General features: G+C 45.2%; 1 protein-coding gene across 4 annotated transcripts in view; it reads left to right on the forward strand.

Annotated features, from left to right (window-relative positions):
• Positions 1-13,091, forward strand: part of LUC7L3 (LUC7 like 3 pre-mRNA splicing factor) — an 884,970-nt gene that overhangs the window by 591,033 nt on the left and 280,846 nt on the right. The window contains exon 10 of one of the 4 annotated variants that reach the window (XM_044062091.1): positions 1,784-1,884. The exons of the other annotated variants lie outside the window; for them this stretch is intronic. Coding sequence (XP_043918026.1) covers positions 1,784-1,846 — 63 coding nt within the window. The 3' untranslated portion in view covers positions 1,847-1,884. The remainder of the gene's footprint in view (positions 1-1,783; positions 1,885-13,091) is intronic. 4 annotated transcript variants of the gene reach the window in all.

A 13,091-nucleotide genomic window follows, 5' to 3' on the forward strand; every position in this document is an offset into this window, starting at 1 on the left:
CCACGGTAAATCCTTACCCTCTGCAGTTGTCCCTTTCCTCTAGGGCATTCATTTCATCTGTATCTTTTTACAAAATAATTGATTCCCTTGCTGTTCTAGAAACAGACACTTGGTCGTCTGCGCTCACTTTCACAAAACATTATAGGGTAGATTTTTTCTTTAGATCTAAAGCCTTGCTTGTTAATAGTTGCTCTTTCTGGGTTAGTTGACATTTCCTGTGTGTGATCTGTCCACCCTTCCAAAATGTTAAGCTTTGGGAATTGCTCAGTATTATTGGGATACTGAAATAGTGATCCAAGGAAGGACATAGAATTGTTGTGTAAGAACTTATAACAGTAGATGTCCTACTGATTACTGTTTCCCACCCTCCATTTCCCTTTTTTGTCAATATATTGTCTTTCATTTTATTTTGGAAGGGGGTGAGGCATTCTTCAACTTCTCTCCTCCTATCTAACCTTTTTTTCCTTTATTTCTTTTCCTCGGATTTTTCCAGGTCTCCTGTCTTTGAGGTAGTCTGAGGATCCAGTGCTCAGATGGCCATTTATGTACCCTTACAAACCCACAAGCTTGAATCGGTCATAAGCCGTATGGAAGGTTTTGGCTTTGGTATCGCAGCTGGACATCCAGATTTGGTGAAATAACCCAGTAGTATTGGAATAATGAAGCAGTGATCAGTAGAACATTTAGTGTTATGGTAAGAAAATGTACAGTTGTGTAATAACATCTTTCTTGGAAACATAACCAAAGTGACTTCAAATTTCTTACGTCACTGGCCTGCTAATTTCTCCCAAACATTTAATGACCAACACCTAGAGGTTTCTACTTACAAATGTACCATATTGTCATAAATGTAGATAATTTGATTTCTGTTATCAATTAACCACTTTTCATTATTCATTTTTATATGTGGTAGATATTGTTTTACTGTTGTATGTGGTTGTTGCTGAAGTGGATGAGTTGTAATCATTCTACTTCAACAGAAATCAGTCTAAATTAAAAAAATAAATAAATGAAGGCTGCTAGTGCATATGTAAATTGAGGACAGTGACCCCAGCAGACGTTTTCAAAGGAACACTTCTGAATGCTTTTCCTCTAGGAAAAAAATGAGCAGTAGCATCTCCTACTCATTAGCTGTACATCAGTTTGGCATTGCAAAAGGAGTTGCCCTTTTGAGGGATACCCACAAAACCTTTGGCAGTCGAACCAAAAAGGTCAAGACATTAGCCTTCATTAAATTTCCTGAATAAGCCGTAACACTGCAACAGTTAGTACCCTATCTCGCTTTAATTATTTTTAATAACTGTTGGCAATTTAGTGAAACTGTTTGGAAAGCATAAAATTATGCTAAGATGTATAACAATTTTCCCCTTTTCAACAGTAATATGAAATGGAGTGTAAATTCAGACTTTATAAACCTGGAAGAGGTGTACTTGTAAATCTGTATAGTAACTGTAATTAAGTTTTTGTCTAATGTGTTTAAATTTGTCATTTTTAGACTTTTGAATTTGATCTTGTGTTTCTGTAGGATCTGCAGTCTGTCTTTTCACCTGAATAAGCAGTCTTTTGTGGTACAGCTACACTGTTTGGGATTCAGGTCTTTTGTGCTAATGGTGACACCATGAGTGCATATTTCATTTAAGGCCACTGGATGAATATGCTTATGTATGGGTTTAGTGTTGTATAAAATGTTATGTGCTTATTAAATGGTCTGTTAGTTGAGCTGATTGAGTTTGTTCCACCCCGAGCTTGTGATGACCGCTGTATTTCTAATCCGTTATCCCAGATACTGAAAATTTTCACATCTATTGCCGAATGGAAGATGCCTGCAAGGGAATTGGGCATTTGAAATGGTGACTAAATTAAACCATGAAAACGTTTTTTGAGGTAACCCAGTTATATAGTTAATGCAAGCCTGTTTCAGCCAACTTTTATAAAGCAAATGGAATGTTCCTCCTGCTTCCGTTTCAAAAAAAAAATACACCACACAGCTTTGCAGGTACATATTATAATTTTGCCATGTGTCTGGAATTGAAATGACTCAGTGTGAATTTTTGCTATACATAAGCAGTACCAAGGATGTGTGCTTGCTCCTATAATGTATGTTTTACAATAAACGTGAGACAAATGGCACTGCTTACTTGTCAGTTTAATCTTCAGGAAAGCTTTGCTTGTGGGATTAGATGCAAGTCATTTGGCTTTTCCCGGTTAGGGGTCGCCACAGCGGATCACCTGTCCGCTCATGATTGGCAGTGGAGTTTTATGGTGTCGAGTTGCCAGCCCGGCCCCAAACCTTCCACAGAAGGCACAAACTCGCACACTCACACCTAGGGCAATTTAGAGTGCCCAATCCACCTACAGCATGTCTTTGGGATGTGGGAGGAAACCGGAGCACCCGGAGGAAACCCATACGACCACAGGGAGGACATGCAGACTCTGCACAGAAGGCACCCCAGCCAAGGATCGAACCGGAGAACCACTTGCTGTAAGGCGGCAATGCTAATCGCTGCACCACCACGGCTGCCCATCGCGAGCAGATGTAGGTAAATTTTTTTTTTTTTTTTTAAGGTCATCAGTCAGGGTGGGGAAGAAACAAATGAGCAGTTGAATTGTTAGAGTTTCAGGGAAAGGATACAGATAGACCTGGTGATTGCTTCATGGGTGTACCATTAGTGACGTGTCAATTGCTACAGTCAGTTACTGCTAGCGTGTTATTGGTACCAGGGTTCTGTTAATAGATGGGTGTTTTGATGAAACTGTTGAAATCATCACCATGCATCTGGAGATGGGATATACTTGCAGTTTAAGTAGGCTTATCGGCATAAAGCTTTTAAGTCAGTTTGTCCTTGGAGCCATGTTTTGAAACGTATGAGAGGATATTTAATTTGATATGCACATTCCTCTCATTTACTGAGCATTCATTATACAATCAGAATGTTGGGAATGAGTCCATAGTGCTTTTTTGGCCATTGGTTGTGCTGTATTGAAACTTATCCTTGCTGCTAAGGGTTGTTGTCCTCCTCATGCTGCACTTTTGTTTGTTTGAACTTTCAGAATCCTCTTTCCTTGAGGTGTTGCAACTTTCTTTAGGCTATAAAGAAGCTGCTCTTCCTGGTTCAAGCAAAATATACTTTGTGTTTAGAGGAAGGGGGGGGGGGGTACATGAGCTTTTCAAATACCGTATGCATTTGCTTTGGGATGCACTTTTTCTTCCAATAAGTCATGCATACCTTTTCTGCAATGCTGAATAAGCCTCTCTCTGGAGAGAAAGGGGGTGGGTAAAAGTGGCTGCTGCTTCGTTGTCTGCTCTTTTGATCTAGCAGTAAAATATTAGATCATTCTTTGGGTTCACTATTGTACTGTCATCCTTTCAGGGCCTGTATCACAGAAGAGAAAGCTGTTAATGAAACGCTGTGTGGCTGGGAGCTATCATTTTCATAATCCCCACCATGCCTGCTCCTTTTTTTTTAATATTTTGTTTTTAGGTTGTTTTAATCAATTATCAGAATAGAACAAGCAATTACATAATGAGGTAATTAAGTGATATGTATAACGAGGCATAACAGATATTCAGCTGTAATACGGCATACCTAGTGATAAAACAAAATGTAATAAATCATCTTTTAAAAATGTTTTAGATAAAATTGGTGTTATATAAATCCTGTCATATTTACCTTCATAAACAACACAGTCTCTTCTGAAGCCTTTCAGGTCTAAATCTAGAGTAGACTTCATTTTGACTAAGACTTGTCATTTGAATACTGATCCTAATGGCATGAAGTCGAATAGCAGATATTTGCCTGAGAAGTTTTCCAGCTGTAGTGTTTTCAGAAGGTTTTAGTCACCTGTTTTAAGGGAATTAATAAGGATGATCACTTCATATGTTAAGAGGATTGCTGCTGCAGTACGAGTCATAATGTGGGAATTTGTTGCATTCAGATTTTCAGCTGTTTAGTAGATCTTCCAGAGCTTTCACATATCCCTACACAGGACCATCCTCCAGTTGCAATGAGCTTCAGCAGGACACACTATGTAAGGTGTAAAGTATCTGTGCAGTCTTCACTTTTTTGCTGTGTAGAATGTTTGGAAGTCTCATTACTGTCCAGAGTGTTCCTCGCAGCTATATGTACCACATTTTTGACTAGATCCGAGGTATGGAGATATTTCTGAGTTCTGTTTTTTATCCTCCAGGAAAATCACTGCTAGGTGCTGGTAGAGTCCACCAAATCATTTTCACATTCAGTGCCTCTTCTTCCTTGGCCATCATATGAGGTGTGTTAGGTTCTATTGTAATGACAAATCTTTGCAAAGGGCTTGAAACTGAGTAAATTCTTGGAGCATGAAACACTTGTGGTTTTAGTTGGAGGGGATTGCACTGGAACTGAGTGTACTTTCCCATGCAAGGGATAAGAGGTGTCCAGGCTTTCTAAGAAGCTGGTTAAATGGTTCCTTGAAATCTTTTCCAGGCAGAGTATAATAGTACCTTTGTCATCCCATCAAGCCTGCAAGGACCTGAACGGATAATTTCTTTAGAGTCGTAGATTTGTCGGCCCTTGTCCCTAGTATCTTTTTCTGCAGTACCATTGTCTAGTGGTACCTTGCAAGAGACTAATAAGTGGGTGCTGGTGTATTCCTGTCTGTCCAGCCCCTTCCAGACAAGATGTTCTTCAGGTTTCACTATTGCAGTCATCACATTTGGGTTATCTGCTTGCAGGTAGCCCTCAGTCGGCCTCATTGTCAGTCTTTGGTCCTGCGTTGGTTGCTGTCTCATCTTCCACGACATCAGGTAGTCAGGGGTATAACGCATGCAGCCAACGCCATTACATCAGTTTTTCTTGCGGTGCCCGAAGCAGAAGCAGTTCAAGTGCCGGTCGGCCGACTCCTGAAATTTTCGTTTGAGTTTCAGATCCGAAGTCTTCAACTAAGCTAAGTACCCCATTGGGGATCCTTTTTCTTGCTCTTAAACCGATGTCAGTAAAAGTTAACAATTGTATTTCTTGTGGAAAGCAAATACCTCCTAAAGATTTTCATTCGTACTGCATTCCTTGCTTGGGCCCAGAGCACGATGTACCTCGCTGTCGGTTTTGTGCCTTATTAAAACCTCGTACTATTTGTCTGTTCATTTTTACATCTAAATATTTTGGTACTCAGTTCAGTTATCCAGAAATGGCTTCGGTAAGCCACCCGACTACCGACATTCCGAAAAAACGCAAAGATAGACCGCATAGGTCCAAAGCTGCCGATGACGCTTCTAAGCTAGTTGCCAGTTTGCTGGTACTCTGAGATGCTTTCGCAGCCCCTGATATCTGGTATGCCGCAAGATGCTTTGACTGTGGAACCTGCAGGTGTCTCTACCTTGGATGGGTCTGGAGCCGCTGTGCAGGCACCAGCTTATGAGGGTGTATTCGGGCTTACTGACTTGCATATTAAACAGACGCCATCTTCAAGGCCTAAAACTTGATCCATGCCCAGAAGACTGACGCCCAGACCACATGGTCAGGCCCCTATGCCTAAAAAACAAATAAGAATGGCTGAAGACCTTATTACTCTAATCAGGGGAACCACCCTGCTCCCTCTAAGAGACCAAGGACTGATTTTTCTTCTGATTCTTCTGATCAGGATTCTGATATTTCTGATGTTATGTAGTCCAATCTCGCCTACATTCTTACTCGCGTGTTCGGAGCCGAATATCAGCTCCGACTCGGCCAACTTTAATTTACTAGCTCTAAGTCTCTCATTGGCTGGGCCAAGCAGGTATCCCATGCTGCACTGCTCCATAACCCCAGATCTCGTTTGCCGCTCGTGTAGCTAGGACGTGGTCTCGCTTGGCTGTGGCGAGGTACCTTCTTTTTTCAATTTCTCTTGAGAAATTTGCTAGCTGTTCAACCACAAAACCTATTTTAATAGCTATTCTTGTTGCTTGTTTGTAGTGTTTTTTGTTCGTGTAGTTGGTATCCCTAACTGTTCCGGTGGGCTAGGCCCATTTTACTTAGAGGATCTAGTCCTCCTTTCTCTGTGTAGTGCTACGTTTCCTTTTGTGGAAGACTTCTGTTGGTGTATATTTTGTTAAATGTGTTCTGCTTAATATTAAGTAGTGTGTTGTGAGTTAAAGAACCGTTTTACTTGGAGGTTCTTTGGATGCCTTGTGTAGTCTCATCAATAGTTTTCCTGACTTTACTGTTTTTCCAGCTAGGTTATTTTCAGTGGTCTGCTTGTGTAAGATGTCTAAGGATCAGAAGGAAAATAAACCTTCCGGTTTTAAAAACATGTTCCAAGTGTAGTTACAAAATGTCCATTACAGATGGGCATTCCGTATGTGTTTACTGCCTAGGAGCTATTCATTTGCAAGAGTCTTGTAGCTTCTGTCACGCCTTCATTCCGAGGGTGCTCCAGGAGAGGAAAAATGAACTAATATTGAAGGGACTCTTAAAACCTTCGTTTGAGGAGTCTTTAGACTCTACTTCTAGTTCTCAGTCCAAGTCTAAAGCTTCAAAGGCAGAGATCTCCAGCTCAGTCTGTCTCCTCGGAACCCCGGAGAAAATTTCTAAACTTGACTCTACCTCTTCGGCTCCTTTGTCCTCTGGGCCGCAGGAGGTATCTGTAGTACTGGAGTCAGCGTTTGCTCCTATTTTACTGGAACCTATTCGGAGCCGGTCGCACAGTGTTAGGCATGGTTCTCCTGAGAGGAGATCCCAATCTCCCTCCCTGTCCTACAAATCCTCCAGGCTTTCTGATTTGGATGTTGATAGGGTGGTACAGAGGCTCAGAGGCTCCTGCAGTCTCCAATGTTGGCAAAATTATTCTTGGCTCCGACCAAGTCTGCTCCGGAGCCCGTCCCGATACTTGTGTCGATGGTTCTTCCTTGGAGCACTTCCTTGTCTTCGGAGCCGGAGTGCTCCGCTGAGAGTGATGTTCCTGCGCCGGCTCAGATACCCCTCAAGGGTTTATCGGTGCTGACGTCTGCTCCGACCCAGTCGGCTCCGTCCACAGGGTTCGGCACTCGGGTTTCCTCAGTCGGGCCCGAGGGGGATACTTCGGGACACCTGTCTGTTCCAACCCTCCCTCTCGGCGCATCGGCTCGGGGGACCCCGGTCATGGTCTGAGGCCGGCTGGTCCTCTGATTCGGGGGGACCCGACTTTGAGGCCATCCGGAGCGCACTGGCCAGATAGTAAGTTACATCACCCGGATCGCCCATTCCGTCCCCTTCCACCCCGGCTAGAGCCTCTGATGTCCCCCTATCCGTAGATGGCGGAGCCCAAAGGTTTGGGGATACCCCCATGAGCGGTCCCCAACTTTCTGAGGGCCCCTCAGAGTCTGTGCCTGAGGAGCCCCTAGAAAGAAGTCTTGTAAGAGGAAGCACATAGACTTACAGGATGAGTCTCTCACTTCTGATACCGACCTCGAGGAGTCTGAGGGGTCCCCCAAGTCGTCCTGTGATGTCTTTCTTCGACATCCTGGAGATACTGAGACAGAGAGGCGACTGGCCGTCCAAAACCCCCTCTGAGAAGGAGTCTGTATTCCTCAAGGCCTTTGCTCAACCCTCCGCCTCCTGGGTGTCTCCACCCTTCGACGAGCTCTTGGATTTAATTTGTCGAAGGGTGTGGGAGAATACTGATTCGGTGGAACCTGTACCCAGAAGGCCCAATAAAATAAGTTTTTCTGCACCCCGGGGGAAAGTTTGTCCAAAGGGGTTTTTGCAGATGCCATGGTGGTGGCGGCCACACAGCGGGAAGTAGCAGAGTCTAGGAGCATGGACCGGTACGGGAACCGTATCCTCTCGTCAGCGACCTTCACCCTATGGTCACTGAACTACCTCTGTCATTTTACTCTGCTCCAGAGAGATCTCCTCAAGGAGTTAGGAGATACTGTAGCGGGTAATGTACCTGAGGCGATAGCGCACATGGTTAACGCCCAGGTGTCTACCTTCAATTCTGTTGTCAACTCGTCCATTGAGGCTCATATCATATGCAGCCGAGGGGGCGAGTAGGACAGCCAGTTTGGGATTAGCCCTCAGGAGGCAAGCCTGGATGCGCCTGTGTCATTTCGCGGAGGCCTTCAAGTCTTCCTTCACAGATGCTCCTTTTGATTGGTCCTCGCTCTTTGGGACCAGAGGGAAAGACCCTGTCTGCTGTATGGGTCCGTTTTTCCCTTCCCTCGAGACCTTATCCCAAGGCTCAGAGGGGAGGGAAGATGTGGTTCAAGAAATCGCAGAAGTTTTGCCCGGCTGTGCTATTCCGGAGCCAGTCGGGGGCCGCATATCGTTGTACCCAGAAGCCTGTGAAAGCATCACCTAGGATCGATGGGTATTACGAATAGTTTCCGGAGGTTACACCATCCCCTTTTCGTCAGACCCCCCTCCAGTCAGGAGAATCCCGGATGTTCCACCCAGTCAAAGGGATCACGCAGCATTAGAGGTTTCAAAGCTGCTAAAGAAGGGAGTCATCCAACCTGTCCCCTCAGACCAAATCGGATTAGGGACTTAATCAAGACTCTCTTTTGGTGCCGAAAAGAACAGGGGACCTGAGACCCATTCTAGATCACAGCAGATTAAACCACTACGTTCTGAAGTCCAAGTTCCAAATGGTCACCCTTCAGTCCATTTTTCCATTGCTGGAAAAAGAAGTATGGATGTGCTCCATCGACCTCAAGGATGCTTACTATCATAACAAAATGGACAGGGCATCCAGTAGTCAGCTACGCTTCTGGCTGGGAGCCAGTCATTTTCAGTTTTGTGCCCTGCCCTTTGGTCTCACCACAGCCCCCAGGGTGTTCACCAAGTGTTTGGCGGTGGTGACAGCTCACCTGAGACGTCAAGGATTCAAAGTGTTTCCGTACCCGGACGACTGGCTCCTCACCGCCCCCACCAGGCATCTACTCATCCGAGCCAGGGATGCTACCATTACCCTCTGCCAACGACTAGGAATAACATTGAACTGGGAATCTGCCTTGCTGCCCTCACAGCGTGTCACGTTTATAGGCGCAGAGCTAGACACCGTTCAAATGCAAGCCTTTTTGCCGCACGACAGGATCAGAGTATTACAAAATCAGGTTCACCCTTTATTACCCCTCAGGAAAGTACAGGCGAGATGGGTTCTTCAGCTTCTGGGCACCATGTCAGCTACTATTATGTTAGTGCCTCTAGCGAGATTACACATGAGGCTTCTTCAATGGTTCTTTGCCCAATGGTCTCTCCAAAAACTCCCCCTTTCCCACCAGATCCTACTCGCGGACCGATGCAAACAGGATCTCAGTTGGTGGCTATGCTCCACCAATCTGGACGAGAGGAAACCATTTGTTCCTCCGTCACCTGTCGCCACGGTGACCACAGATGCCTCCCAGATTGGGGGGGGGGGGGCATTATCTTGGCAGGACGGTTTAAGGCACGTGGCAAGATCACGAGGTACATCTGCACATCAGTGTCTTGGAGATGAGAGCGGTGTTACTGGCGTTGCGGGCACTTCAGAGCTCTCTTCCTCTGGGGATGATTGCAATACACTTGGGCAACATGTCCATTGTGTGGTATCTAAACAAACAAGGAGGAACCAGATCTTACCCCCTGTGCAGAGAGGCCATGTGAGTGTGGCAGTGGGCAGTGTCTTCCCAACATTTTCTAGTGGCAACGCACATTCTGGGGAAGGCCAATGTGATAGCAGGCAGGCTGAGCAGAGCTATTCTGATGCCTTAGGAGTGGTCCCTGAACCGTCTGGTTGCGGAACAGATTTTCAGCTGGTGGGGTCAGCCTTGCTGCGATCTTTTTGCCAATCCCCTCAATGCCAAATGCAGCAACTACTTCACCCTGATCCCCCCACAGGGGGGGAGTCACCCAGGGACGCTCTAGTCCACAATTGGCCTTCCAGTCTGCTCTATGCTTTCCCTCGGTTTCCTCTGTTACCAAGAGTGATTCAGAAAGCCATATCCTTGGGGGAGCAAGATGATTCTAATTGCCCCACACTGGCCTCGCCAGGTCTGGTTCTCCTTTCTCCATCCATTCGCTGTGGACAGTCCTTGGATTCTGGACCCAGTGCCAGACCTACTGACACATGTTGGGACAGTTCCATCCCTCCCTGCGGACCCTCAGGTTGACAGCCTGGCTATTCCACTTCCGTCGTTGGTCAGACTTCGTTTTTCACCTGACATGGTGCACATTTTATCATCATCTCATAAGTCTGCGACTAGGAAGATTTATTCCAGCAAATGGAAGAGATTTTCTATTTGGGCTCATGCCCAAGGAATTGACCCTTACACAGCCCCAATTGCTGCTGTTTTGGATTTCTTGTCCATGCTCTTTCAGCAGGGCTCTGTGCCCGCTACCATTAAGGTCCAGCTGGCGGCTATTTTAAACTTTCATACCTCCTATGAGCCTTCCCTCATGGCTCATAAACTCTGTAAGGCCTTTCTAAAGCGCACTTTATTACTCCGGCCTCCTGTGTCAGAACCTATCATGCCCTGGGATCTAAACTTTGTTTTGCAAGCCCTTACTTCTCCACCTTTCGAGCCGGCTGCCACCTGCGAATTAAAGTTTTTGTCCTGGAAGACAGCTTTTCTAATAGCCATCACATCAGCCAGACGGGTGTCAGAGATTCAAGCTCTCGCCAATAAACCCCCGTATTTAATTTTTCATAAGGACAGAGTTTCTCTTAGACCTAATCCGTCCTTCCTTCCTAAAGTAACATCTACTGTGAATCTCAATCAGTCTATTGAGCTGCCAGTGTTCTTGCCTGAATTCTCGAACAAGGCAGAGTTTAGATTTTATCAACTGGATGTGCACAGACAATTAAGATACTATCTACACAGGACCAAACACCTATGAAAATCTGACCAATTGTTTGTTTAAAATCTACCGTTCCCAGTCAAGGCTCACTCTACTAGGGCTGTTTCTGCATCTATGGCATACCATGCCAGACTATCTTTGGATGATATTTGTGATGCAGCCACGTGGGCTTCCATGCACACCTTTATTACTCATTACAAACTGGACGTGGCTTCTAGGGGCCGGGCTTCCTTTGGTTCCACAGTCCTCAGGAGTATCTTCCTGTGAGCCTCCCTGGATAGAGGTGCTGGGGACGCTGTCCCGCGAGTAAGAATGTAGGCGAGATTGGACTACATAACATCAAGAAGTTATGTACTCACCATAACGTTCGATGTATGTAGTCCATCTCGCCTCACATTCTTAAGTACCCCCCCACCTGCCCCCTTCCTGGAGGATCTGGAGGTTGGGATTGGTGCTAGAGTACCCGTCAATGGTAGTTTGTTTTTTCTTATTCCCCTTGATAGTGTTCTCTCTTATTGGATTGTTATGCATGAGGTGTGATTGTTGGATTTGCAGAAAACTACGTCTGGGGTTATGGAGCAGTGCAGCATGGGATACCTGCTTGGCCCAGCCAATGAGACACTTAGAGCTAGTAAATAAAAGTTGGCCAAGTCGGAGCCAGTATTCGACTCCGAACCCGCAAGTAAGAATGTGGGGCGAGATGGACTACATACATTGAACATTATGGTGAGTACATAACTTGTTTTCTCTGACCAGGATTTGCCCTTATCTAACTTTGAGTATTCTGATGCGGAGGACTCCATTCCCTCTGCTTCCCCTCCAGAGGATTTCTCTTTTGGTGAAACCTTGCATACTCTTAGGGAGCATTTCCACTGGGAAAGCCAGGATTACTCTGACTCTAAAAAGAGGCTTAGGGAATTCTTACTCCTGCCTCAACACAGGCCTTTAGCTGTCCCTCCTGTACTGGACATTGTAGATGATGCCTTCTCCGAATCTAGCCTGGCCTCCGACTTTTTACCTCCTGCTCCCAGAAAACCTGATCGGTATTGCAGGGTACCGGACTCTCAAGTTCCTCTTTAAGAATCCTACTGCGGATCCTGAGACCATTTCACAGGGACCCAAGGGCATTAAGGCTACTACTGCCAAAAACCATGCCCCCTCTGATAGAGATTCCAGGGCATTGGACAAAAGGTACACACTTCTGCAACTTTGGCCATTAGGGCTTTAAAGTGCGAGTTTCATATGTTAAAGTATCAGCAGCATATTATTGGATTGCTTAAGCAGAAAATGTTGATTCCTGACTGTGCTGAACATAAAGAATTACAGGATTTAATGCATTCTGCTAAACAAGTTGGAAAACATACTTTGCAATGTGGTTTTGATTCATTAGAGGCATCTTGCAGGGCTGCTGTCACTGGGTCTGTACTTTGAAGGCATGCTACCCCCAAATCAAGTAGATAACCCAAATGTGATGACTGCAACAGTGAATGAACTCAACATCTACATTTATGGCAAGTGTACACAACTGTACTTTATTGATGCATTACAGCCAGGCCACCAGTTCCTAGGCACCTACAGTTGGTCAGCAAGCTCCTCATGTAGTAAGAAGCAGCATTCCTTCTACTTGTAAAAACAGATGTTTTAGATCAGGAGCCTACAGACAAGGAGCAGTCTTTTTTTTTTTTTTTTTTTTTTTTTTTTTTTGTTCTTTGGTTAGGCAGGAAATCTTAGCAGTTCAAGCCTCCTTAAGCTGCATCCAGTAAGCCAGCTGCTTCTAGTTATTTACTCAGCTGGCTGCTTTGGTAATTTGCAAAAGATTGAGATGACTGAGCAGAACTCTTAAAGGTGAGTACTTTACGCCTGAGCATTCTGCTCCTTTGAAAAGGAGAGGCCTATCCCAGGAGTTCTCAGATTCTTTCTTGTAGGCAGAGAGATTTTGCCTACACTACCCAAGTCCACTAATCATTTTGTTATAGTACCAACAGTGAAGAGCTGTGGTTTAGAGAAGTACCCTATCCCCAATGGGGAAACTTCTTTTGCTTTTGTATGCTAGCTTTTGAGTGTCAGTTTTGTAATTTCTCATTGTGCCAGGTTTTAACTAGAGAACAGACTGGATAGTTCAGTTTGCCCGACTGGCCTAGCACCATGGCGTCTAATTAGTCGTACTGAGTAGTACACTATAGAGAATAAATGTCAGGAGATATCTGAAGACCCCCCAACCTGGAGGGGGCACCAGCTTCAGTGAGGTATAGCTGCAGCCACTGAATATTGTTTGATTAGTTGGAGGCCTCTTGCGAGACTCTTCTTGAGTCTGCCACAACT

The sequence above is a fragment of the Protopterus annectens genome, chromosome 2.part1 (genome assembly GCF_019279795.1).
Source record: "Protopterus annectens isolate FY-2018-M chromosome 2.part1, PAN1.0, whole genome shotgun sequence".
NCBI classification, from domain to species: Eukaryota; Metazoa; Chordata; order Ceratodontiformes; family Protopteridae; genus Protopterus; species Protopterus annectens.